The sequence below is a fragment of the Lepidochelys olivacea genome, assembly GCF_965140295.1.
Source record: "Lepidochelys olivacea isolate rLepOli2 genome assembly, chromosome: 15".
NCBI lineage: Eukaryota > Metazoa > Chordata > Testudines > Cheloniidae > Lepidochelys > Lepidochelys olivacea.
In genome coordinates, this window is record NC_140425.1 from 14,679,931 (window position 1) to 14,706,795 (window position 26,865).

Genomic DNA, 26,865 nt, shown 5'->3' on the forward strand with positions numbered 1-26,865 from the left:
AGCTTGTAGATTAGTTTCATGATGTTAACAGCGCTGGTATTGTCTAGCAGTTCAGACAAGAGACTAGCATCTTGCACAACGGGGCCCTAGTCCTGATCAGGGCATCTGGGTTCTCCTGTAGTATGAACCAAAGTGCTGCAGTGTGCTAAGAGAATTGCAATGGTGCTGTTCATGTAAGCAGTGCCCACCAGGGCCTCTCCTGGCCTGCCTGGGCATTGCGCCAGGACCACTGGCCTATATTTTGCAGCCAGTGCACTACTAACTAGAGACACAAATAATCCAGACGCTCACACGCAGTGTTAGTGCTTCACTCTCGTGCCCAGGAGAACCGTTTATTGTGTTCACATACAGCATGGCAATGTGGAAAACAATCTTGCATCGCTGGTTTGGTTTCCTGGATGGTGCTGGTAATGGTGACTCAACCGTTCCCCTCATATCCAGAATATTAGGAAACCCTGGCTAGAGATGGTCAGACGTACGGCACGTCTGACAAGGAGCAACCCAAAGTTCTGCTACAGTTTGAGTCGTGCCCAGCTGCTTGGCCACATCTCGCCACCCTAGCCCCCACCATAATGGACTTTTTGGTGAGCTTGTTTCCTTCCTGCTGTCTTTTGGGTTTGATTTGTTTGTTTTGTACAAAAGCACAGTTTGTAAAATCGATCATGTTAATCCACAAGGAATGGCTATTCCCTCCCCTCCCCCCCAATCAACACCCCCGCCACACTCCCACCAATGCACACACATACCCTGTCCCTAAATATCCTGACACTGCAATTCCATGTCACGTGTCCTCCCCCGGCCTGCACACTCTGTTGGGCCTCTGATTGCAATTCCCTTTGTTTGGACATTAATACAAATCACACAATGAAAATAAAAATTGAGCCAGGCTCAAGGGGAAGACACGCTCTGCTGGGCTCTGACTCCAGTCTCTGATGCATTCAACAAAGTCTGACAGAACCTCGACCCTTGGGGGAGCTCCCATCTCACAACTCCAGATCTCAGGACCCAACAATGACAGGACAAGGAGGAAAAGGAAGAAAGGAAATAACCTACGTGGAGACATTGCTCTTTGTTTAGGTTTTTTCTCCCCCACCGCTCCCCTCAATAGCCTCTGGGGAATATGCCGAATCCTACAGCTCATTTCCCATCTTCCAATGAGATCCTGCTCTGAGGCCAGGTTCGCTGTGAGTATCAGCTTCCTGTTTGGAATGGGGGTGATAGATTTGGCAGTGGGGGAGGGGGAGGCAAGTTTTCACTGAGAACACAGCAAGTCTGGGATGTCAGTGAAGGCAAGAGAAGCGCCAAAGGAAGCCGGTGAAGCTGGCCTTCTGCATTGTGTTTGTACTCTGAGCTCTCCTTGCCGCGGCATCAGTCCAACAGCTAAGGCCTGCCGCTGAATCACCTTTCGCAGCACTGCTGGGGGAAGTCACACGGGGTGTCCTTGTCTTCAGCCACGCCCCCCTCCTCCTCCTGGCAGCTGGCCTCATGTCCGCTGGACAGCTCGGCCTCGCAGTCGAGGGACTCATAGATGGTAGGCAGCGTGGTCTGCTGGCTGACGCGCTTGCGCAGGCCCACCAGCAAAGGCTGGGGCATGGAGGAGACGTCCACATTGTTGCCAAGGTCTATCCAGGCCAAGCACGGGAACTTGTTCAGGTCCTTCATGGTGTCCGTCAGCTCCTTCATGGTGGCTCGGGTCAGCCGGTTGCCGTTGAGGGAGAGGTGAGTGAGTTTGGGCAGTGCCCAGAAGAAGGGCAGGAGCAGGCGTACCATGTCGTCGGTCATCTCGGTAAAGCTCAGGTCCACTGCAGTGAGGTTGTCCCCGTTATTCTGTAGGTAATAGGCCATGCGATGGACATCCCGCATGGTCAGGGGAATCCCCGATAAATCCATGGAGTCCTGGCTCAGCTTCTTCTGCAGGCTGGTCTTCAGGCTAAGGAGAGGGAGCATGTTAGAAATATGGACACAGGGAGGGGAGGGAGCTTGGAAACTGAGCCCAAGTAACATTTCCTTGGACAGGACTTCCCTTACTAGATGTCTTGCTCTCATGCATTTCCTCTTGGCTAGCCTTAGCCACAGGCTTGCTGGTCCACTGCACAGAGCTCCGTGGGAATGATGAGGTGCGTTTTAGTGGAGGAGGAGGGGCAGGAATATGTCCAATAATCAAGTTCTAAAATGACTTTAATTAACTTCAAATCCTTGCATCTCGGATTCTGCTTTACAAAAGCACATTCGCCCTAACTGCGGTGAAAACCCTTAACAAATGGACAGGTCTGCACTGCTCTGCGTCTGTGGGTTTGCTGGGTCCCTAATCAAGTGCAGCGGGCTCCCAAGCCTCAGGGCTGTCCTTGGAGTCACCTGCTGTGGAGCAATTTCCCCACCCTAGGGCCCTGATGGCTCTAACTTGGCGCACAGGAGTCGCCCCACTGAAGTCAATGGGACTATTCGCATGCTTCATAGGCACCTTGCTGAATTGGGGCCAACGAATAAACAAGCCCTTTCTAGCCCCACTGCTCTGCAAGCCTGTGCTCAAGGAAGTGGCCAGGGCCTGTGCACGCCTCGTTGCAAAGCTTTCAGAGGAAGCAATGGGGATGCAGAGAAATGCAACTTGCAGGAGACAGGACAGTCACAGTGTTCTTGGAGCTAGCAGGAATCCTTAGGCTGTCGCACCACCTACAGAGCCCTGCTCCATATTCCAGAGCCGATGCTGTTATCCCATATGCTTCCGTCTATAACAATCCCCCATGAGCAGCTGTATAGAAATGTGTACGAATGGCTACGCAACATCTAAAGGGCACACGGGACTCTAGGATACTCGCTGAGGCGTCACAGAAATATGAGCTGGAAAAGGCCTGCCAGGACGCCCCATCCGTCTCCCTGCCCATGAAGAATTAGTCCCTGCTCAACACCTACTCGTCTTTGTCTGGTCTAGGTTTAAGTGACTGTGCACTTCCCTGGGAAACTCTCCCCCACTGAGAAGGCCGAGCGTGGAAAGCTCTGATCTGAAATGTCCAACAGCGGCTGTGCTGACTCAGTAAGAAGTAATAACAATAATTATCATCTTACATTCATGTGGCACTGCTCAGCCTGAAAGATCCCCAAGTGCCTGACACACACACGTGCGTGGCCTTGGTTACCTGCTGTGCGACTCCACTGGTTGTGTAGTAGGTTCGCGAAGGGTATGTAGGAGGGTTGACTGTGTGTATACTCCCATCCATCACACAGCCACCCCAGAGGCCTAATACTCCGTGGCCTGATGGTGACTTGAGGAGTCATTTGCACATGTGCAAAGGGAATGTCAAACCTACCACATCACAACTCTCTGCTTGCTTACCCCAGTGGGGGTATGGACGACCCGCTTCGTACAGGATCAGCGACTGAGGTACAAGGCTGTGAAAAATCAGGAGCACAAATTGAACGGCCCCTTTATGGAAATGCAGCTGCCATTGAACTTGTGGTGGGAATTTAGATGGGCAGTGCATAATCCTCCATATCGGGGTTTGGCCAGGTCCCTGGGTTAATCCCCCTACTCTTTTGAAAACTGCCAGGTGAGATTTAATACCCCCTCCCCAAGTGGGTGCAACTACTGAAAGAATCACATTTGTTTAGTCCGTCTCTGAAAATGCCATACAATATTGACAGAGGAAGGCAGAGGATCTGATCTGGCCTGGGGCTGCTGTGTAAAACCTCAAACACAGACAAGGATGAGGCATTTATTGACGCTCTTTAAATCCTTCAGCCGTGCTGGGTATTTGGTTGGGCAGCAGATTTAAATGTACGCTGATTTGCCTGAACGAGGCTAGGGCCAGGCACACTGTTCCTAGAGCATGGGTCCTAGGTTCAATGGGTTGGATGGGGCGAGGCACCAAGTACACTGGGCTGGACAGAAGTGATAACATGATTGATGGGGTTTGAGTCTCTGGTGTAAATTAGGAGTGGCTCCAGTGGTGTAAAATGGGGGTCAGTGAGGGCAGAAGAAGAGGGTATAATTTAAGACTAGATATTATGTGAGGAGCTCGCACGGGCCAGGCTTCCCCTTCCCCTCTTGTACAGAGTCGTGCAGCAGCCATTCATTACTACCCCGGTGCCTCCCTCGGTGCAAACTGCAGCAATCAGTCACGGATCCCACTCCGCCTGGAGCAGGTGCCTTCTGTCTCGCCTCAGCAACAAGCCAAGACCCAGAGGAGGCCTTAGCAAGCAGACAAATTGTCTTCCCAGAATTGATTCTCCAGCCAGGGCTGCTGCTGGCTGAATTCACTTAGCCATCCTCCCTCGGTCCCAGCCCAGTCTCTCGCCCCCAGTGCCTGCCTGTGTCTTTCACAGTGGTGCTGAGCTTCCTTGCTTCAGCCCTCTGGGCTCCCTCTGGATTTCAGAGGCTTCAAAGGTGCGTCCACTCCCTCCTCCCACCCCTTTTTCTGTGTTGGAGTCTCCTTGTTTGCTTTCAATGAGCCTGTTTAGGGTAATGCTGTGGAAGCTGCAGCAAGAAGCTGACACAGCTCTCCCCATACCCAGCTGTTTTAACAGGTGCTTGGCTACACGCTAGGCATGGAGCGCTCTCTCTCTCCCAGGGCCAGACCTGGGACTCCTCAACCTTGAGGAGCACAGAGTGATCTGCTCACAGGTGTCTCTTCCCTACCTGCTTGAAGGAGTCCTGCCCTGTTCTGAGAGACAATGGAAAAAAGCTGATTTACACCAGTCGGTTCTGGGCTTGGTGCCCGTTTTGCTCATGCACCCTCCCTGGCTGTCATTTTTGGGGAGTAAAATCCTGGCAGAGGGCACTATGCCTGCCTACTATGGCAGAGGGCGCTTCAGAGCCCAGCCATAGCACTGCATTCACCGTGGGCTTCGCATTGTAATGCCCAGACCGAGCCCGGAATGCTTTTATCCTTGTGCAGCAGAAGAGAAAAATACCAGCTTATTCCCAGAGAAATGGGTCCTCTATTATCTCCTAACTTCTTAGTAAAAATGGCCTGAAAAAGGCAACCCCTGAAAGCTTTTTGTGAGACAGAATAGGTGCATAATCACCACGCTTTCCATTCCCCCAGCACAGTGCTTTGGCAGTGGTAGGCCAGGTCCTCTGCTGGCGTCGATTGACCGAGCTCTAGTGAAGTCAATATGCCATTTGCACCAGTGGAGGATCTGCCCCATTAATAGAGAGATGGAGCACACACTTGTGATCTCTACAGCAGGCTGGGTGTGAAGGAATTCGCCCTCCCCCCCTTCCCCAGCTGTGGAGCGGCTCCCTGGGGGGCAACGACTGCTGGAACTGTGCACCAGTGCACCTACTGGCCACCCCGCTCCCCCAGCAATCCATCCCCTGTGCCTAGGCCTGGCATGGCCTCCCAAAATCTTGCAGAGAAAAGTCACACTCTCCTGAGCAAGGAACACAGGCAAGAATGATCAGCCCCCTGGGCAGGAGAAATCAAAATGCCTTCTGCCTTCAGTGGCAGAGTGGGCCTAGGCACGTGATGGTGACATGCCTGCCAGTCTGACAAGCACCATCCAAGCCACTGGGCCATTAAATGTCTCTTCTCCATTGTGAGTGGCCTGGCTCTCCCCATGACCCCATTCAGACCACTGGCAAAGCCCATCCCACAATCCTGGACCCTTCTCCCTGGGGTCTCTCTCCTTGACTCCTTCTTCCCGCTCCCTGGGAAGGCCCAAACCTGTTCCCACTGAAATCAGGGGCGGTTCTGCCATGGCTTCAAGTGGAGCAGGCCCTTCATACTGTTCCATTAATGGGGGCTGCTGGTCAAAAGCCACCTCCCACCCTACAACCTCTGTATTGGGCACTGGTGCGACCGCTGTTGGAATACTGTGTCCAGGTGTGGTGCCCACGCTTCAAGGATGCTGATAAACTGGAGAGGGTTCAGAGAAGGGGGGGATATGATAGAGGTATATAAAATCATGAGTGGTGCGGAGAAAGTGAATAATTACTTTCCCATAATATACTTGTTCCCATAGTATAAGAACTAGGGGCCACCAAATGAAATTAATGGGTAGCAGGTTTAAAACAACTAAAAAGTTCTTCACTCAGCGCACAGTCAACCTGTGGAACTCCTTGCCTGAGGAGGTTGTGAAGGCTAGGACTATAACAGGGTTTAAAAGAGAACTAGATAAATTCATGGAGGTTAAGTCCATTAATGGCTATTAGCCAGGATGGGTAAGGACTGGTGTCCCTAGCCTTTGTTTGTCAGAGGGTGGAGATGGATGGCAGGAGAGAGATCACTAGATCATTACTTGTTAGGTTCACTCCCTCTGTGGCACCTGGCATTGGCCGACAGGCTACTGGGCTGGATGGACCTTTGGTCTGACCCAATATGGCCGTTCTTATGTTCTTAAGAGCCAGGAGAATGATTATCGCTACAAGGCAGGTTTTCTAATCTTTTAGAGGCAAGGAGTTCAATCAATTTAGCTTAACAAACAGAAGGTTGAGGGGTTACTTGACTACAGTCTATAAGTACCTACAAGGGGAACAAATATTTAATAATGGGCTCTTCAGTCTAGCAGAGAAAAGTCTAACACCCTCCAGTGGTTGGAAGTTGAAGCTAGACAAATTCAGCTTGGAAATAGGGTATAAATTTTTAATGGTGAGCATAATTCACCAGTGGAGCAATTTTCCAATGGTCATGGTGGACTCTCCATCACTGACCATTTTAAAATCAAGATTGGATGTTTTTCTAAGAGATCTGCTCTAGGAATGATTGTGGGACAGTTCTCTGGCCTGTGTTCTACAGGGTGTCAGACTAGATGATCATGATGGTCCCTTCTGGCTTTAGACTCTATGAATCTAAAACTATCCCACCCACAAGATGACTGGTGCTGAGCTCGCTCTTCAGCTTGCGTTTCCCAGATGTCTCCCTGGGCCCTGCGTCCCCCGCAGCACTGCAAACCGGGCTGTTTGAAACTCATGTCGCCCCCAGGCACCTGCCTTGATTCCTTACGAACCCAGGAAACCACAGGACCAAGTGTAAACATCCTCCCTACAATGTATGTCACCTTCCCCTCGGACAGGAAAACAGGGCACGCTGGCCAATAGGGGACGAAGCAGCACGCTGGGCATGCTGGTTCCTGGGCATCGACACACTCTGGGGGAGGCAGCCACTTGTGGTGGAAAGAGTGCTACAAGAGACAGGCTTCAGCCCATCTGCATTCCCCCTGCCTCCCCCTGCTTTTCTCCTGGATAACAAACAGCCTCTCTGCATGCTGCCTCAGTCAGCGCTCTGGCTTCCTGGAAACTGGTGCTGAACGAATGCAGGAAGCTTCGCAGCTGTAGATGAAAGAATCAGCCAACAAGTAATTAAGTCTTGTCTACCAGGAATTTGCAGATCCCTGCCTCTGGGACCCGGCCCACTTCCCCTCAGCCTCTCGACGCTTTGGGTCATTGAGGATGGCTTGGCTCGTGTCCATCAGCGCCGATTCCCACCGCTGGCCCTGCTCAACTCTCCGCTCTCTCGTCAGCTGCACGCATCGTGCAATGCCGCAGCGGCTCAGCTTCACTTTGTCACAATGCGGGGATTACAGAGACTCCCTTTCCCACAGCTGCAAGGGACGCTTGGCTTTTCTCAGGCAGCACTAACGCCCAGGCTCAGAAGGGCTTGTTTCCTTGGCTGGCGGGTGGAGGGCTGCCCTGGTAGCTTGCCAGAAGCCTGAGGCTCACCCTGGTTCCGTATAAACGGGAGCACGCTGCAACCTGAGAGGTGGCCAGCAGAAAAGGCAGACCCCAGCATGCAATGTTTCAACCCACCTGACCTGTGTTGGGGACACCAGTGTTTCTGCTAAGGGAGGGGTCTGCATAGGATTTCATGGGGCTCCCTAACTGACGCCCGCACGGGCTGCATTGCTGAGTGACATGGGCCACGCCCATCCCTCCTCAGCTTTCCCAGCTGGACGGAGACTGTTGTCTGAAGCCAGGTCTAACCACACACCCTGCCTCCAAATCCATAAGCTGCCTGGGCTTCTCAATCCCTTTGTCCTGCTGAGCCAGTCCCGACTCCCAGCGCAGCCCCTGCCAGCTGTGATTTCAGCTGCCAGCGGCACCCGCTGCATGCCAGCCCTGCCTGTCTCCCTGGCTAATTACCAGCCTGCTCCCTTTTTGCCTTTTATGTGTTTGTCCCCTGCATCCACAGCGTCAACATTTCACAATATTTCCCTGTGCTGCTGCTTCCCGTCAGCACACAGCCAGCCCTTGGTAACGGGAGCCACCGCCCTAGCTAATTAGCTGAGAATCGCTTGGTTTTGGCTGCTCCTCTCCACGCCGAGCCCAACCAAAGACTCATTTGAACTAGTCCTCTGATTCCAGGCATGGTTCAGGGAAGGGACTGGGCCCTCTTCAGTCTCCTCGTTAGCATAATCTGCCTCCCTGGGTTCCCAGGCGCTGCCCCAGGGGCAGTTCGGTAGCTGCACAGGCCAGGCACCAAAAGGATATGAAAATGAGCAGCGCATACCCAAATGCAGCCCCGCGGGCTGGCGTAAGCTCCTCTCCTGTGCTTGGGCACTGGTTTCCCCAGCTCACTATCGGCGTGCGAGAAGAGGCAGCATTTAGCCCTCACCATCCACCTGGGCCCCATTTCCAGCCCAACGCCCAACCTGATTCAACAAGCCATTACCTTCCAGCTGCTCTACCTGGCCCTGGGGAGAGCCGTGCCATCCTGGCCGCAGGATGGGGGTGAGGAGCACAAAGGTGGACTTCTGCCCTACCTTTCCTCCCCGCATCACTCCTGTGGTACTGCCTGGGGCTTGGCAGTAGCCAATGATCCAGCCCTGAATCTTTCCCCCTTGGCCCTCCCTGGCTTTTCTCTGCTCTCGCTGACTGAGAGAGGTGTGATCTGTGAACCAGGACCATTCCTCCTCCTGGCTCTGCCACCGACTCTCTCTGTGACCTAGGGCAATTCACTTCCCCACATTGTCCAAGTCTCCCCAGGGAGATAATGACACCTACCGCACAAGGACGCTGCATGGATTCTTGGTCACATAAGAGCTTTGAAGATGCAATTCCCTGACTGATTCCCATTCCCTCTTCTGCTCCCCCCCCACCCTTAGCAACTGATCCTCCGGCTACTCCCCCTCTCTCTTTGCATTCTTGGCAATTTTTGAGACTTGTCTTTGTCTATTGATCCCTGCCAGGGTATTTTGTCAGGAGCACGATGAACATGGCCTGCCACTAGCCACAGCCCCTCTCAAGCCGCCCAGGAAATGCTTTCCTCCCTGGTGCATTTTGTGTAAGACTCTAGCGATCCTGGGTGTCAGTGTTCACAGGTGGGATTCCCCAAGCCTTGTGTCTTAGTCACAGGGGGCAGCTGGAATTTGGGACTCTTCTGTGCTTTAAGGAGGAGGGACAACACCTGCCCTCCAGCAGCAAATGCTACCTCTTCCCATCAGCCCCTCTCCACCTTGCTTTGGGCTGGCTGACATCCGGGCCCATGGGACACAAAGTATGTGGAGGAATAAGCCCAGGGCTGGGCGTCAGGAAGGCCTGTATTCCCGTCCTGACTCTGCCACCGAATGGCTGGGTGGCTTTGGAAAACTGACTTCAATTCTCTGCCTTGGTTTCCCCATCTATAAAAGAGGGATACTGATCATTCTTTTCCCTGCTGCAGAGGGATGTAGTGAGGATGCTTTAGTTAATATTCACATAGCACTGTGTAAGTGTTACAAATTATTCTGATCTGCCAGAACTGTCATCCAGGGCACAGAGTGATGCTCTTGGAAAAAAACAAAGATCTGAAGCCCCTATGAGCTGTTTTCTTGCCTCCCCTCTCCAGAATCTCTCTCTCTCTCTCTCTTTCTAAAGGTTTCAGAGTAGCAGCCGTGTTCGTCTGTATTCTCAAAAAGAAAAGGAGTACTTGTGGCACCTTAGAGACTAACAAATTTATTTGCGCATAAGCTTTCGTGAGCTACAGCTCATCCGATGAAGTGAGCTGTAGCTCACGAAAGCTCATGCTCAAATAAATGGGTCAGTCTCTAAGGTGCCACAAGTCCTCCTTTTCTCTTTCTAAAGCGCCTCTAATACTGCAGCATCTGGGCACTGCGGAATGATTACAGAGAATCAGTGAGTTGTATCCAGAAGGGGCAGTCAACGCTGGTTAGCAGAAGTGGTTCAGCATGAAGATTCCTCTAGCGGGTGCTCAAGGTACAGTAACCAAGAGGAAGGAGCCAGGCTGCATTTTCAAATACTGATGCACTGCGCAGTCGTGCACACGCAAAGGCAAATAACCACATCTGCAAAAATGCACCTGTGCTCGCAGAACCAGAAGGTGTGTGTGCAAATACCCGTGTGTCCACAATTACCCATTCTGCAACTGCACATTCTTACTGGCATGCATCACTTCCTGCCTTGTCACTTGCTTATTTTATGGATTAACTTAGTCCTCCGCATTCATGAAAGCAAGATACAGCCAGAACCATCCAGAGCTGGGAATTAAGCAGGTGGATGCCACACAAGCTTCCCTTGCAGAGCTCTGCCAAGGCAGCTCGATCTTAACTTTCAGCTTCTCTCTTACACTCCTGGGCTCCCATTCCGCTCCGCCCATGCCCAGCAGACTGCGGTTCCTGCAAAGGGCGGCCAGTGCAGTTGGCTCCTGAGCAGTAGCGCCTTGGCTATTGGAACTGCACGGGGGGAAGCACTGGGATATCCATGCAGGGGGCTGTTGCAGTCCCACACCCCTCCTGACCCAGACTGCACGGTGCTTCTAAATGAACGAAGCCTTGAAAGCTCTGAAAACAGTAATTGATAATGCGAGAAAATTCCACATCTGTCAAACTGCTCTCTCAGTGGCGCTCTTATCACCCAACATCCCCCAGTACAGATTTCACGGTCCGTGACGCGTTTTTCATGGCTGTGAATTGGGTAGGATCCTACTCATGGCGACAGCTCATTTTTGAACAGCTGAGTGTGCTTTATGTCACAACCTGGGGCTCCTAGGGGAGTCAAGGGGAGCTTTGCCTTTGACTTCACTGGGAGCAGGATTTGGTCCTTAAGGAAGATCAAGTCCAGACTGAGAAACTTAAAGCTCTGACTCTCCTTGAATGACGGAGGCACTTTACTAACATAGTGTGTTAGCATAAGTATTTCACTGGGTTTTACAATGGCATGCTTTATAGCCTGGGTAACGTCTCACTGTTCCCACGAGGTCGAAGTCTGATCCATACAAAGGAGGATTAAACTCTCCCAGCCTTGCTGTACTGAAATGTGTCTAAACAGGAATGGATTAGGAAAAATATTTCCCCGTTACCTTTGGATTTCCTGGGTAGTTCAGTGTGTGATTTACTGGGCAGTGTGGAGATCCATTGATACAGTGTTTGAGGACAGGACTGTACCTGGTTCCATTCTGACCCACTGGTTTTCTCCTGGAGATGAAAGGCTGGTGCGTGGACCCCCTGGAATGTGGCAACGTCCATTTCATTTCCCCTCCCCCCCACATAACTACATTTCCATAACAGCCCAAACATAATGAATACCTGGCAGATGCTCCCAGTTCTCTCCCTGGCAGGGCTTGTTAATTATCTTCCAGACCCACCTGACATGCTGCCAGAAAACGGAAATCACATTTCAAAAGAGAACAGGGGCGTTCTACATCTGCTCCATGATAACCAGCAGCCAAGGAGGGCAGGGGATGGGGAAGGCAAGAGGAGGGCTCATCCCTGAACGTGGCTGTCCTGCCCTGATCTTTCCCAGCTGCCCTGGGACCTGCCTTTGAACTTGATTCAATAGAAGCTGACACTTCCCCCATTTTGTTCAATGCAGCCAGATGGTAGGAAGGGCCGATGGCTGCAGAGAGGCAGATTCTGCACTGCTTTGCATGCTGGGCAGAGCGGGTGAAAACACTGCCAGCCACGGGAGGGAGGGAGCGGAGCATTAGGTAGGGTTTTACACGCACTCTGCACAGCTGGAGATGATCAGGCAGTGGGGAACCAGACCCAAGGTCTGAAAGGGAAGTGGGTATTTCTAAGTCTCCTGCTCCTGGCAGTGTCTGTTTTGCTGCAGTAACCTCGAACCCCAGCTCCAGGGGAGCCTGCTGGCACAGTCTGCAAACCGGTTTTTATCCAGCTTCAATGCCAGTTTAAACACCTGAAGTAAAAGATCTCTGTTTGAGAGTCGGTCAGTTGTTTCATGCCTCTTGGAACAGGGTGGGTTGGCCCAGGGCCTGGAGAGCCTGGAGCTAAGTCAGCCCTGGTTACAGGATGAGCCCCACCTGAGAGGAATCAGGTGCGTGTGGTATACAAGGAGCAGGAAGTTGCAGTGAAGGGGGAAAGCTCAGAAAGCTGTGGCAGAGTCTGTAGGGCGTGAGGAAAGCTCTTTAGGCAGGTAGGCATGGAGGCCTGTGAGAAGGAAGAAAAACCTTGGGTGGTGTGGACTTGTGAATGGACTTTGGCTTGGGGTTTGATTTACATTTTATTTGAGATTAATAAGCCTGGTCCCCAAAGAGGGGTATCTCTCAACCAAGAAAAAACTGGAAGTTTATTTGAGGGGGGAAAAAAAGCAGGTGTTTATTTGAACAAACCAAGAGGGGAAACTGAGGCAGGCTGCCTCTCATGTGGCCCTAAGACATGAGGGGATGCATAGGAGGCAACCAGCCTAGTTAAAACTTGTGTAACCAGCAGGATCCTCCAGGGCCCCTCCCATCAAGGAGAGAAACCGAAGGTGTGGGACAAGTCGGATGGAAGAAGTCCTTTGTTGGCAGACCCCAGCAGGAGCAGAAGGCACAGTGAGCCATGCAGCAGAAGGTACAGGGGGTGGGGTTTGGGGGCCCAGATGCCTGGGAGGGCAGGGACCTGGACTAAGGGTCCACCCAAATGTTGTAGAGGTGGAAAGACAGAGCACATTAAGAAGGCCTGCCCCTTGAATATTGAGGTCTGTGGGGAGGGAGAAGCCCTGCAGACCGAGAGAGATTCAAAAAGAGGAACAGTCTGTGTGTTTGCAGAAGTGTGTTGGCCCTGGCTGCTGGAGGTGCTGGCCACAGCAATCCCCACTGTGAATGAGCAGAGGAAGGAAACAAAGCCCCAGCTGGCCGTTGGGGAAAGTGACCAAATGTGGGGGTGGGCACAGAATGGCAGAGTTGTATTGGTGTTCGGGAGAGGGGGCCAAAGTGGACATTCCAGCCAGGGCAGCACCACTTCCAATGAAACTGTGGGTCCAATAAAAAGGATTTTTAAGGGGTCTGTAAACTCTGGGGTCATAGCCTATGGCTGGAGACTTGCCAATACAGTACCTATATTTAAGAAGAAGAGGGGAGGGAAGTGATCTAGAAAACTACAGGCCTGTTTGTTCCAAGACCTTGCATACAACTGAGGTCAAACTAACTCTGAAAGAGCAAGTACTTAAGGACATAGAGGTAAAGAGTAATTGGGATAAAATACACCATGGTTTTGCCAAAGGTAGATCATGCCAAACCAAGCTGGTCTTTCTCTTGAGAAGATTTACTGCATTTCTAGACAAAGGAAATGCAGTAATCTAATTTACCTGGATTTCTGTAAGGCATTTAATACAGTTCCACATGGGATATTATTAGTTAAATGAGAGAAGATGGGTAAGGAACAGGTTAAAGGGAGACTACAGTGGGTCATATTGAAAGGTGACTGTCAGGTTGGAGGGAGGTCACTAGTGGAGTTCTTCAAGGATCGGTCTTAGGACCAATCTTATTTAACACTTTCATTAGTGACCTTGACACACAAAATGTATGCGCTAATAAAATGTACGGATGACACACAGTTAGGAGGTATTGCCGATATGGAGGAGGACCAGAACATCATGCATGAAGATTTAGATGACCTTGAAAACTGGAGTAATAGAAATGGGATGAAATTTAATAGTGCTAAGCGTAAGGTCATGCATTTAGAGACTAACAACAAGAATTTTTGCTATAAGCTGTGGACGTATCAGTTGGAAACAACAGAAGCGAGGAGAAAGGCCGGGGTATTGGTCAGTCACAGGATGACTATGAGCCGCCAAAGTGATGCATTAATCTGTTTCATGGCTGCAATCCTAGGATGCATCAGGCAAGATGTTTCCAGTAAAAATAGGGAAGTGTTATCAATTATACAAGACACTGGTGAGACCTCATCTGGAATACTGTGTGTAATTCTGATCTTCCAGTTTGAATTCATCCTTCTTAGACATGGAACAGGTGCAGAGAAGGGCTACTAGAATGATCAGAAGAATGGAGAACCTATCTTACTAGAGGGGACTCAAAGAGCTTGGCTTGTTTATCCTAACCAAATAAAGGCTAAGGGGAGATATGATTGCACTCTATAAACACATCAGAGGGATAAACACCAGAGAGGGAGAGGAGTTATTTAAGTTAAGGGCCAATGTTGGCACATGAACAAATGGATATAAACTGGCCATCAATATGTGTTTAAGCTTGAAATTAGATGAAGGTATTCTAATCATCAGAGGAGTGAAGTTCTGATATAGCCTTCCAAAGGGAGATGTGGGGACAAAAAAATTTAACTTATTTCAAGACTGAGCTTCATAAGTTCATGGAGTGGGTAGTATGATGAGATTGGCTATAATGGCATCTGGCCCATCTGTGACTACTATTAGCAAATTATCTCCATTGGCTAGAGATGGCACACTAGATGCAGAGGGCTCTGAGTTGCTTTCCCAGGTGTTTGGCTGGTGGGGGGCCTCCCACAAAGTCAGGCTCTAACTGATCACCATATTTTGGGTTATGAAGGAATTTTCCCTTAGGTCAGAGTGGCAGAGACCTGGCGGGTGGGCGTTGCCCTCCTCTACATCATGGAGCATGGGTCACTTGCTACTGTGAACTTGAGTAAATGGTGGATTCTCTGTAACTTGAAGTCTTTTAAATCAAGATATGAGAACTTCAGTAACTCAGCTGGAGATTATGGGTCTATGACAGGAGTGGGTGGGTGAGGTTCTGTGGCTGTGCTGTGCAGGAGGTCAGACTAGATAATTGTGATGGTCCCTTCTGGCTTTAAAGTCTGAGTCTGTGCAATGCAGCGCTGGCAGGATGGGCTAGAGAAAGTCTGACCTCTCCAGCAGAGAAGCCAGCAGAAATTGGCTACATTGGAAGAAGCCAGGGAGATGGCCCTGAGGGAAAAAGAGCGAACTTGAAGGAGAGCTAGAGGGTTTGCAGATGGAAAACAGCCTGTCAAGCTATGAAGGCCTCTGTAATTTAGGGAAGAAAAGAAGAAAAATTCCCTCAAGTAGAAGTTGCCCTAGGGTGGGCAAGGTTTTCAGTGTGGGGTGGGGTATGGAGCAGGGTGGCTTACTCCATGGGCTAGAGAGCATGGAGCTAAGCCAGCCCCGATTACAGGATGAGCCCCACCTGAGGGGAATCGGGTGATTCCAGTATCAAAGGAGCAGGAAGTTGCAGTGATGGGGCTGCACTGAGGATCAGGAAGCTGTGATGAGTCTCCAGGCAGGGAGGGAGGTCTGGGAGGCCGAAGAGAAATCTTGCGTTGTGTGCACTTCTGAATGGACTTTGTTTGGGGGTTCAGAGTTATTTTCAGTGTATTTTGTATTAATAAGCCCAGGAGGGGTGTATTTCGCCTAAGGGGGGAAAAAAATGAAGTGAAATTTGAGTAATCTGGAGGGGAAACTGAAGAAGGCTGTGTGTAGTGTGACCCTAAGCCACCAGGGGGCACACAAGCGGCAGCTGGCCAAGTTACACTTGCATAACACCTCCTAGCTATACCTGATTGCAAGGTAGCGTTGCCCATTTCGGACTTACATACATTTCCCTCCATCATACACAATCTAGCTGTTGTCTCATTGCTTATTCCTGTGTGTTACTGACCACAGAAGTGCTGCAGCTGGAAATGGAGGCTGTGGAAAACTTCAAGGCCTGCAGCTGTGTTTGGGCTTGGATCCTCCAGGTGACCATGCCTCTTGGGAGATTTTAAAACCCTGTTTACAGCTGTTGTTCTTCTGATCTCAAGCCAGGGATCAGTACCTGCAGGCTTGTACATGATCCATTGCCCCAGCTCTCTTCTTCCTGTGCTGTGATGCTGTATCAGATGGGATGGTGCATTTCCCAGTTATAATCCTTGTAGAATTCCAACAGAGCCGAATTAAGCGCTGATGTTGGAGTCTAACAAGGAAATGGCTTCACTGTGTCTCAAAACTGGGGCTCAGGGGAAGTTTCACACTGATGCGCGGAACCAGGCCAGACACGCCAGGTTTCAGAGTCCTCTCCAAAGTTGTTTGTGGGTTTTTGTTTTTTTTTTGCACTGGAATCAGGCCAGTCTGCCCCCCATAGTCCCCTCCAACTCCACCTGACCCATAACAGCCCCCCTTGGCACCTTCACTGACCTTTAGGTCTCTTCAGGGTAATGGCAATGGCCTGCTACTCAGAGGTGGTTTGGGGAGACAGCAAGCCTCCTCCCTCCCCCCCTTCAGGTGGTTCCCCAATTCCAAGGTCATGCATATACCTTCTGTGGCCCTTCAGTGTAGACACTCACTACAGCGCCAAGAGGAGTTCTTCCATTTGCATAGGTAATCTACCTCCCCGAGAGGCTGTAGCTAGGCTGACAGAAGAATTCTTCCATCAGCCTAGCCCTGTCTACACTGGGGGTTAGGTTAGCAGAAGTATGGGTGTGGATCTTTCCCAAATTGAGGTCAACTTAGCCCTGTCCTTTGACTAATGCTGAGGTCACTTCGTGCATGTGAATGTGGCTGAAGCCAGCCCAGTCTCTCTTTATTTCTGTCTTTTCCTCAGCCTCCCGAATGATTGATGTCAGGGCATCAAGCATGGCTCTGGCAACAGGGTGAGCAGTGAAGTGGTGGGTTATTTAAAGTCTGGAGACAAACCTTATCGGTAAAAAGAAAAGGACTTGTGGCACCTTAGACTAACAAATTTATTAGAGCATAAGCTTTTGTGAGCTACAGCTCACTTCATCGGATGCATACAGTGGAAAATATAGTAGGGAGATTTTATATACTGTGACAGGGCAAGGCCAGATGGCTATAGAAAAGTAGTGGGAGATAGATATATTAGCTCCAGGCTAAACAAATCCCTGGTACCAGGTTAAGTGAAATGGAAGCTGCTCCAGGTCATTAAGACACCTGGGGTCAATTAAGAACTTTCCAGAAGGCAGGGAGAAGGCTAGGTTGATTGGGACACCTGAAGCCAATCAGGGGCTGGTTGAAACTAGTTAAAAGCCTCCCAGTCAGTCAGGTGGGTGAGCATATCAGGAGCTGTGGGAGGAAGTTGTGCTGTTGGAGAGGCTGAGTAGTACACACCATATCAGGCACAAGGAAGGAAGCCCTGAGGTATGGGTGAAGTGGAGCTTGAGGAAGTGAGGGCTGCTGTGGGGGAAGTAGCCCAGGGAATTGTACATGTCATGTTTCTAAAAGGTCAGCTACCATAGCTGATACTATTAGGGTCCCTGGGCTGGAGCCCGGAGTAGAGGGTGGGCCCAGGCTCCCCTCCCCCCACTTTTGCCCCCTGGTTAATCATTGAGACTGGGAGACAACAGAGATTGTGCAAGGAAGAATAACTTCTCTTCACCTCCTTTGCTGGCTTATGATGAAAATGGCTCAGTAGACTGTGACCCTTGTCCCTAGAGAAAGAAGGGTTACGTGGAGGGTCACAGTGAACCTCTGAGGCTAGCGAAATCCGCCAGGAAACACGGGACCCACGGAGACAAGGACAGAGCATTGTCACAATACACAGAGAACATGAAACAATGGGTGTTACCATACAGACTGTAACAAGAGTGATTACAGTCTGTATGGTAACACCCATTGTTTCATGTTCTCTGTGTATATAAAATCTCCCCACTATATTTTCCACTGTATGCATCCGATGAAGTGAGCTGCAGCTCACGAAAGCTTATGCTCTAATAAATTTGTTAGTCTCTAAGGTGCCACAAGTACTCCTTTTATTTTTATGGATACAGACTAACACGGCTGCTACTCTGAAACCTTATCGGGTTAGGAAAGCTCCCACGAGCCTTGAAATGTTACTAGGCTAAGGAGCCTTTTACTGTGAAGCTGCTGGTTTAAAACCTGCCTGGGACAGCTGTAGCTAGAAGTTATTGCTGGCTGATGGCTTTTTGGTGGCCCATATGAAACGAGTTTGGTGGTGTTAGTCCCCTTTCCCAAGTGTAAGTGTCCACAGCATGTCAGACACCTATTCCCTGGCATCAGTGCATAGATACCAATGGAAGCAGACACCTTTTAGAAATACTGGAGAGAGATCACAAAAGTCCACTACCAAAAATGGCATTACCTGGCTACCCTGTCTCAGCAGAGCACTAGAAGGTGGTTTTGGAAAGTCATGTGCCCTCCCTCCCTTGAGGCTGTCCCAACAGGGTGCCATGGTTACTCCCTGGCCAACTGTGTAAATCGGGAGTAACTTAACCGAAATGAATCGAGTTGCAGAGGGGTAAAGCTGCTGTAACCAAGATCAGAATTTGGTGCAGCAGGTGGAAGCTTGCAGCCGGCTATTCCTGAGCTGCAGTGCAGTGGAGGATATCAGTCCCCAGGGCTGCCCGTCTCACACCTTCCACCAACACCGAATTCATGCAAAGTTACATGAACTTTCCTTCACATCCCCCGTGTCCTTCACGCCCCGCCCCTCGCCAGCCCCGTCCTCCAGGAAGCACTGTCTGCATTGCAGGAACTCAAGAGTTGTTGGCTGGAATTCACCCTGGGCAGCTCTGAGAACTTTAAGGCCTAGAGGGCCATAAAGAAATAACAAACGAAGCCTGCAAGGTCGTCCTAAATTGGCCATGAACAATTTGGCTGAGGTACCTTTAAGAGATCGAAATCAAATGAAGCATTTGGTTGCAACTCAAGTGTTTTGAACGTGGGTGGCTTTTCTCTTGGCTCGTGAGGGTGCAGACAGGGCTGGGCTAGTGCACACCATGGCAGTGAACACAGGCCTCTCCCAGCTGGCTGTGTCTGAGGTGACTGAGTAGATCCCCTCCTAGCCACCCCTTCCCTTTCCCAGCCGAGTTGCTCACCATGCTTGGGACTTCCTGCGGGGCATGCCATGCCTACGCCACGTGGAGTGAGGGCTCAAGTGGTAAATCAGCTGCCTGCAGATCCTGTCCGCGGACTTCCAGGGGTCATATTCCTGGAAACAAAGGCACAGCTCAGCCTCCTGCCACGTGACTCTGGCCCATCCTGGGAATGCTCCTGGGCCACTGGGAGAAGGTGGAACCTCTAGAGAGCCTCGGAGAGGACAGATGGGATGGGGAGGAATGAGACCCACGGGGAGGTGGGATGGAGACAGGAACAAGAGGCGGGGGTAAAGGCAAAGATGGGGCAGTAGACTGGGGCGATAGGAGGTGCGGTGATGGGCAGGGGAAAGGGAGTTGGAAACAGAAGAGTGAAAGGAGGAATGTAAAAGGGGGAAGTAAAGGGAAGGGGAAAGAGCACAAGTGACAGGAACTCCAGAGCTGGGAGTGGGGCTTAGGAAAGGGAATACCTCCACCCCACCCTCAAATCTGGAGGGAAGGCTTGTGGCTCCTCCCGTCAGGTCAGGCTTGAGACCACCTGGGGAAAAAAAACAGTGTAACCTCTCTCTACAGTGCCTCAGGGGTGCCTATGGTTCCCTACAGCACATGGCCTGGGGGAGCAGGGCTGGGAGTCACCCTCTTATCAAGGGGCTTCCTGCCCAGAAGGGGTGATTTGTTTTTAATACTCTGCTAGGTAGTTCCTGCTTTGGCTTTGGCTGTGGAGTGGGGGTGGGTATTTATATTTTAATCCTGGGGTGTGCTCTGGGATGGGAGGGTTTGTTGGATTTTGCCCTCTTCAGACTGGGAGGGAAACATAGTAACCTAACCACAGCTCTATACATGAAGCCTTCTTGTTCCTTGCCATCCATGGAAAATATCTGCATCTTCAAACACCCCACAGGTTAGAAGATCTGGAATTGAACAGCTCTGGAATCCAGCTAGTTGCCCACTCCCAGGTCTTCCTGCATCACTGGCTTGTTCCACCCTCCCACCCCCTTTACCATTGCACCTGAAAACGTGCAAAAATGTACACCAAGTTCAGGCTAAAGACTTACTAGGAGACAGAAAAATCCCATTCCCTAGTCATGTAGCCCTCCAAGGGTCTCCATTTCGAACGTACCACAGCATGCAACATTACTCACACCAGAAAAACAGCATAGGCTATTGGCTACACAATATAGTTAAAACTATAAATGTGCAAGCTCAGTCTCCATTTACAGAATCCCCCAACTGCTTATGATCAACCTGTTTCAGGGCAACAAACTGAGCTATATATAAACATATTCTTCCACTCCACCACCCGCTGAGAGACCCTACAGAGCTGTGATGTCACTGAATGGGCAGTGGGAATGAAACTCTTTGCAATCAGCAAATTGCAGCCAACAGCGTGTTTCTGTGGCGGAGAAGAGCAAAGGGGAGATGTTCAGGCCGGGGGGATGGAAAATGGTTTTCCGACTAAATGGAAACATTCACCAGAGAAATTCCCTTTTCACTGAAAATTTGGAGGCTTTAGAGAAGAGCCTAAAAACATTTTCCATTTTTTGGTTGTCAAAAATGGAAATAACATGTCCTGTTATTGTCCTGTTGCCAAAATTAGGGAAACTTTTTTTTCAGGTTTTGGTTGCCCAAAAAACCCCACAATTTTTGTGTTTTGGATCTTCTGTGAAAACATGAGAAATTTCAAAGAAAACTCTTTTCCTGACCTGTTCTGGGGAATATAACTTGGGGCTGGGGTGGGGAAAGCCATTAGCCAAGCTCCCCTGTGGACACACTTTCAAAATGTAACTCTTCTTGAAGTGTTTTATTCTTTTTGTATAAGAAGCCGCCCTAGAGCACAGAGTCTCACGTTAAGCCTGTTGTGATGGGATGAGCCATTCTGAGACTTGAGCAGTGTGTGGAGAGGGATTCTTAGCAAGGGCTTTTTAGAATGAAATCTGTGAAGAACCCCTGCCCAAGACAGTCCATCCCTACAGGCTGAGTGATCCAGGGGCAGGGATTGCTTATGATCTCTGTGAGTTCTGGATACCAGCAGTGGAACTCCATGGTGATTAGACTGTAAGGCCCAAATTTGTAAAGGCATGTGGATTTTTCTCTGCTCAGTGTTTGCAGGGCCCAAATGACGTAGATGGCTAACTCCCCTTTTGAGAAGTGAGTCAGATGCTTAAAAGTCAACGGGATGTAGGCTTCTGTGAGATGGAGGCTTGGTCTACACTACCAACTTCTGGTGATATAACTATGTTCCTCAGGTGTATGGAAAATCGACACCCCTGAGCAACACAGTTATACTGACCTAACCCTAACCCCCTTGTAGAGCTGGTGTGGTGTGGAGTGGAAAGCATACTGCACCCCTCTCCAAGGGAAGCAGGGCTACCGCCCTGGTTTATGAACCATGGGAACCCCCAGGAGGAATTCTGGGTCCAGCAAGGTCCCTTTGCAGCCCTCTCTAGTGCCCTGAGTGTGACTGTCTGCATGGGGAATGCAAGGCAGAGGTTTGAAGGATATTTGCAGTAGCTGCCCACACCAGAGCTGGGTGAGAGAGAAGAGTGGGAAAGCGGTAGAAGATTCCCCTTCCACCTACCTTTCTGTCTCTGCACGGAGGCATATGTCTGACAGGGCAATTTCCTGCAATGTCTTAGGAAGACCTTACTGTATTACTTTTATGTATCATTGTGGACCGGGATTGTATGTAACTTCTTGGGGGCAGATGTGACAGATGAGAGACATGGGAGTTCAAAAAACTGTACTATAAATGTGCCAGACAAATCTGGACTTTTTGGACAATAAGTGGAAAGAGGATTTCCTCTGGAATTCCTAGGGTGAGGTGAATGCAAATTTCCCAACTCCAATTATGCAAAAACTCGGCCTTTCAAAGCTGTGCCCTGAGGAGAGGGTCCCTGTCTGATGATTATCTGTTACACAAGGCCAAGATCAGTGCGGGCCTTTGTATAAAGAAATGGCTGATCTGTGCAGTGTCTGGTCTGGTGCTGGATCTTTGACAGATGAACTTCTAACCAGTTGTGGGGTTAGAAGGCCTAAAACCTACCAGAGCCACAGGTTGATTTGAGATGATTTCTGGTAAGCTGTTTAGCAGGTGTGTATGTTCTTTTATTGTTGCAATGCTTTCACCTTAAGAATAAAGGTGCTTGCTTGGAAGGAGCTGAATCGTAACTTATAACTGCAGGCAATACATGGGTCATAGCCCTCAGAGAAAAGCAAACTGCAGGCACTGGCCTATTTCGACAGTCTGGCTTGCTGGGGATGTTGCAGTGTAACCCATGGAGCTTTGCAGCCTTAAAACCCCGACAGAGGATGGAGTGAGACATGGGTCTTCACCCAAGATAGGTGACAGCTACGAGCTGGAAGTCTAAAGCGCATACCCTGGAAGGACCACAGAGGGGGATATAAGTGCAGTCGCCTGAACTGTGACAGTGTCATGGGAACATTGTGGGATTATCAGGGCCCAGCGCTCAACAGCAGGTACGGCGTGTGTGTGTGTGAGAATTACTGTCTGGTGGAGGTTGTACATTGCATAACAAATGGAACTGATTAAATGAATTGATTTCTACCCAGGGAACGGCACAGGGGTGTGGGTGTGTGTGTATGTACATGGGGCGTTGGGAGCTGCCTTCATCCCGTTGCTGCCCTCTTCATTAGTAATTATTGTAACGATCTAGGTTCAGGCCAACGTAGGACATTCTGCTTGAGTATGGGCAGGTACCACCATCCTACCTTTATACAGAGAAATTCCAGGATGACTGCCATTGTTTTATGCAGCCAAGCTAAAATTGCTTGGATTGAATATTTCCCAAGCCCTAAATCATGTGATTTATCGTCAGTCCTTCAAATACTGCACGCTCAACAACCAGCACTCCTGTCCCTTTCCCTACCGTGCCTCCTGCTGGGAGAGGCTGGGACTGGAGTATCTATGAGTGCCTCGCATTCCTGCAGAGACTCCTGCTCTGGGCCATTGGAAAGAGTCATGGTGAGTTGCCCACAGTCAGTGGTCTGCTGTCATTCCCGGTGATAAAAGATGGCACTGAAATAACTGAATTTGCTTGCACAAGTTCTTCTGGGGAGAGGGATAGCTCAGGGGTTTGAGCATTGGCCTGCTAAACCCAGGGTTGTGAGTTCAATCCTTGAGGGGGCCATTTAGGGATCTGGGGCAAAAATTGGGGATGGGTCCTGCTTTGAGCAGGGGATTGGACTAGATGACCTCCTGAAGTCCCTTCCAACCCTGATATTCTTTGCACATGCTGCAGGATGAATGACAACGGGCAGAGCTGAAAGTGATATGAGTGCTTAGAGAGGGCCAGTGTCATCAGGTGAGGATTCCCAAATGTGTCTGACTTTTTTAAAAAAAACCTTCATAGCTGCCTGGCTTCCCAGCCCTTAGCTGTGTGACTGCAACACAGGGTGTGTAAGTCAGAACTGGATGGGTAAAGCTGTCAATTACTCATTTCATTCTTTATGGCAAGTGCTTAGAGTACCACGCTTCAGGCCCTGTAACTTTGCGAGGAAGTAGCTGAAGCATCCCAACTCCCTTGGGACGTGCGGCACATGTAATACCAGCGGGTGGCTTCACAGCTATTGTGTATGGTGCCACTTACAGCAAACAGCCGGGAGGGGTGCACTGTGCATACCTGCTCTGCTGCAGCCTTCCGCATAGACTCCCGCTCTGACTGGCAGGAGCCCTGTGGTTTAGGGTCATAGAATATCAGGGTTGGAAGGGACCTCAGGAGGTCATCTCGTCCAACCCCCTGCTCAAAGCAGGACCAGCACCAACTAAAGCACCCCAGCCAGGGCTTTGTCAAGCCTGACCTTAAAAACCTCCAAAGAAGGAGATTCCACCACCTCCCTAGGTAACGCATTCCAGTGCTTCACCACCCTCCTAGTGAAAAAGTTTTTCCTAATATCCAACCTAAACCTCCCCCACTGCAACTTGAGACCATTACTCCTTGTCCTGTCCTCTTCCACCACTGAGGACAGTCTAGAGCCATCCTCTTTGGAACCCCCTTTCAGGTAGTTGAAAGCAGCTATCAAATCCCCCCTCATTCTTCTCTTCCGCAGACTAAACAATCCCAGTTCCCTCAGCCTCTCCTCAGAAGTCATGTGTTCCAGTCCCCTAATCGTTTTTGTTGCCCTCCGCTGGACACTTTCCAATTTTTCCACATCCTCCTTGTAGTGTGGGGCCCAAAACTGCACAAAGGACTTCAGAGAAGGCCTCACCAATGTTGAATAGAGGGGAACGATCATGTTCCTCGATCTGCTGGCACAGATTGTGCACAGCCTTCCTATTACTTGCCTAAGGTCTATAATCCAGACTTTTGTGCTGCCGAGTACCCATATGGAAAATGGAAAGAAACAAGGCGGGTGGCTGAGCACTGCTATTTATCCCTTTATGTGCTTGGAGGTCTGATCCTGCAGGGTGCTGAGCCCCATCTACTCCTCAACTTAACTCCCATTGACTTCAGGGGCAACTGAGGTGTTCAGCATCTTCAGGGTGTGTATGTCTCCAGAGTGCAATCTATCTGATAAACAGTAGGCCAGCAGAAGAAGGTAGCCCCATCTATCCCCACCTCCCCTGGAAGGCACTGTGTCTTGTGAGGTTGAAGAGGCAGTCAGCATGAAGTAACTTAGAACTATAAACCCAGAGGTCATTGGAATGACAGTTGTGAAGCATTTTCATTGCAAACCCCCATTTTTAGGTGCTTATAACCTTCAGAAAGAAATGACCTCCTGGGTGGACATTTTTCATGCTGCTTCTCAGCCCATGGGGCGTGATTAAAGTTTTCACAATGTTTGGCTGCTAGTGAGCTGGCTGATTGGAGGGGCAGGGTGGGAGTGGAAGGTTGTTTCTGCGAGCTAATGGCCTACCACAACTAACCCTTCCTGACCTGAGGAGCCCTCCGTGTCCCACTGACACCAACAGGACGTCTGGCGAGGGAGGGTTTGCAGGCTCAGGCATTCAGGAAATGGCGCGGGTACCTTTTGGGGCTTGGATAACTGAACTGTCCCAGGTGGGCTGGTAGGAAGAACACTACCTTTACCCATCCTGCATGCAGCAAGGTCTGACCTACAGCATCGATAACTGAGCTGAAGCAGCACCTTGGGCGCACACTAGACAGGGTTTTCCTTAACAATGTAAGGCCCAACCTTGCAAAGTGCTGCGTGCCTCCGCTCCCACTCAGGTCACTGGGGCAGCTCAGGGCACTGCAGGAACAAGCCCTACTGGCCAGATTTTTAAAGGAGCTCAGCCCCCTTACTTGGGGTCAGATTTCCAAAAGAGCTCTACGCGGCAGACCCTGGGCTCTTCTGAAGATGTGTCTCAGAATATCCGAATGGGAGAAGCTGGGGGCGAAGTGCTCCTTGAAATATCTGGCTCTCAGTTAAGTGGGACCTGACCTCATTTGAAAATCTAGTCCAATATGCCGGTGCTGAGCGCTTGGAAATCTGGCCCTGAGCTCTTTCAATAACCTGGGGTCCCAAGAGCCCACTCCTGCCAAAGACAGCTGGTTGACTTGAACAGGAGTCGTGCACGCAGAGGGCTTGCAGGATATCTATCTGGAGGTACGGGCATTTATCTGAATGTCTGACTGATTACATGTACGCATAGGAACACTTAATCACCGCAGGCGCAGCGCTCCTGAGATATTCAGGAGCTTGCAGGACTAGAGCTGGAGGTCCACCCCCCCGTGCAATACATTGTGCAGTCATGTGACTTTTCCTCCCCCCTCCTTTCTTAAATAAGGAACTCTAGTGTATTCTGCTGACACTTGTGCGCCTATCCTGCCACTGCACTAATCAGGGGGGCTTGATCCTCCACTCCATTATGCCCATTTTAGACTGGTGTAGCTTATTTGTGTGGCCAGACCATGTTAATGAATGCATGCCAAGGGGTTGCATGATGAAGACTGGCCTGCAAGCATGGGTGTATTTCCTAGATGCCCCTGCATTTTTGGGCCCATTTGCACACAAACATCCATGCACATTGTGGCTGAGTTCACAACTGCTGTGGGAGGGAATTTCCTGACTTCTCTGCACTTAACACACAAACTTTAATGCGTTTTTTTTTTTAAATGACTTCTATATACATCTATGGCAGCATTTACGATGTCACACCAAGGGAGTAGGAGTTGGCTGGTTCTAGAGAACTACAGCTCCTAAGCCAAACCCAACGGAGAATGGAGTGGCATTGGGCAGTTCAATAAGCACATTCCTGGATCAACTCTTTCTCCCCCAGGGACCACTGTATTAGTGGGCTTCACCTTTTTGGGGCACTGCAGATCTCTAGCGAGGTTCATCAGCAGGTCGTGGGAAATGGGGTCCACCAAGTTGAGGAAAGTAGCATTCTTGTAGAGCACTTCACTGAGGCACGTACCTTCCAATCCCAAGTCCTAGAAGAGAATACAGGCAGTTAGACTCTGTTCTTCAGGGCCCCCTTACAGTTGCTACATGTTAAAAAAACATAGCGTGGAAGCCATAAAACCACCATGCTAGGGTCCAAGAAGAAGAGATTGAGTAATGCAGGAGGCTGCCTAACAATGGTGGAGCAGAACTATATTACTATTGTGATGGGGGCCCTTTCAGTATCTGGATGAATGGCTGGATAAGACCGATTGAATGGCCAGAGCTGGGTTGGTCTAGACTGGAGATTGTCTACTGTATGAGGGGCAGAAAAGGTTTCACGCTATTAGCCAAGGAAAGGTGAGTCACTCCATTCCCTGCGGGAGCCCACAGAAGGAGAGGCTAGAGGCAAGCTCACAGCTAATCCAGCTCTGCTCTGTCCCAGCAAGAGTCCCCGTAGGAAAGGTGCAGGAGCACCGGCGCTGAAGGAGCTGATAGCTAGTTTAGCTGCAGCCTTTTCGTGGGGAGTGAGTGCCTATGAGTCAGAGGCCGGACAGGGCCACCTCAGCAGCAGCAGTGAGATCCTCATAA

General features: G+C 50.3%; 1 protein-coding gene across 1 annotated transcript in view; it reads right to left on the bottom strand.

Annotated features, from left to right (window-relative positions):
- Positions 1-299: 299 nt before the first annotated feature.
- LRRC75B (leucine rich repeat containing 75B) overlaps positions 300-26,865 on the bottom strand; it is a 33,483-nt gene continuing 6,917 nt past the window's right edge. The window contains exons 2-4 of the mRNA XM_084648670.1: positions 26,196-26,324; positions 18,934-19,046; positions 300-1,930 (exon numbers count right to left, since the gene is read on the bottom strand). Of these exons, the coding sequence (XP_084504796.1) occupies positions 1,399-1,930; positions 18,934-19,046; positions 26,196-26,324 (774 nt within the window). The 3' untranslated portion in view covers positions 300-1,398. The remainder of the gene's footprint in view (positions 1,931-18,933; positions 19,047-26,195; positions 26,325-26,865) is intronic.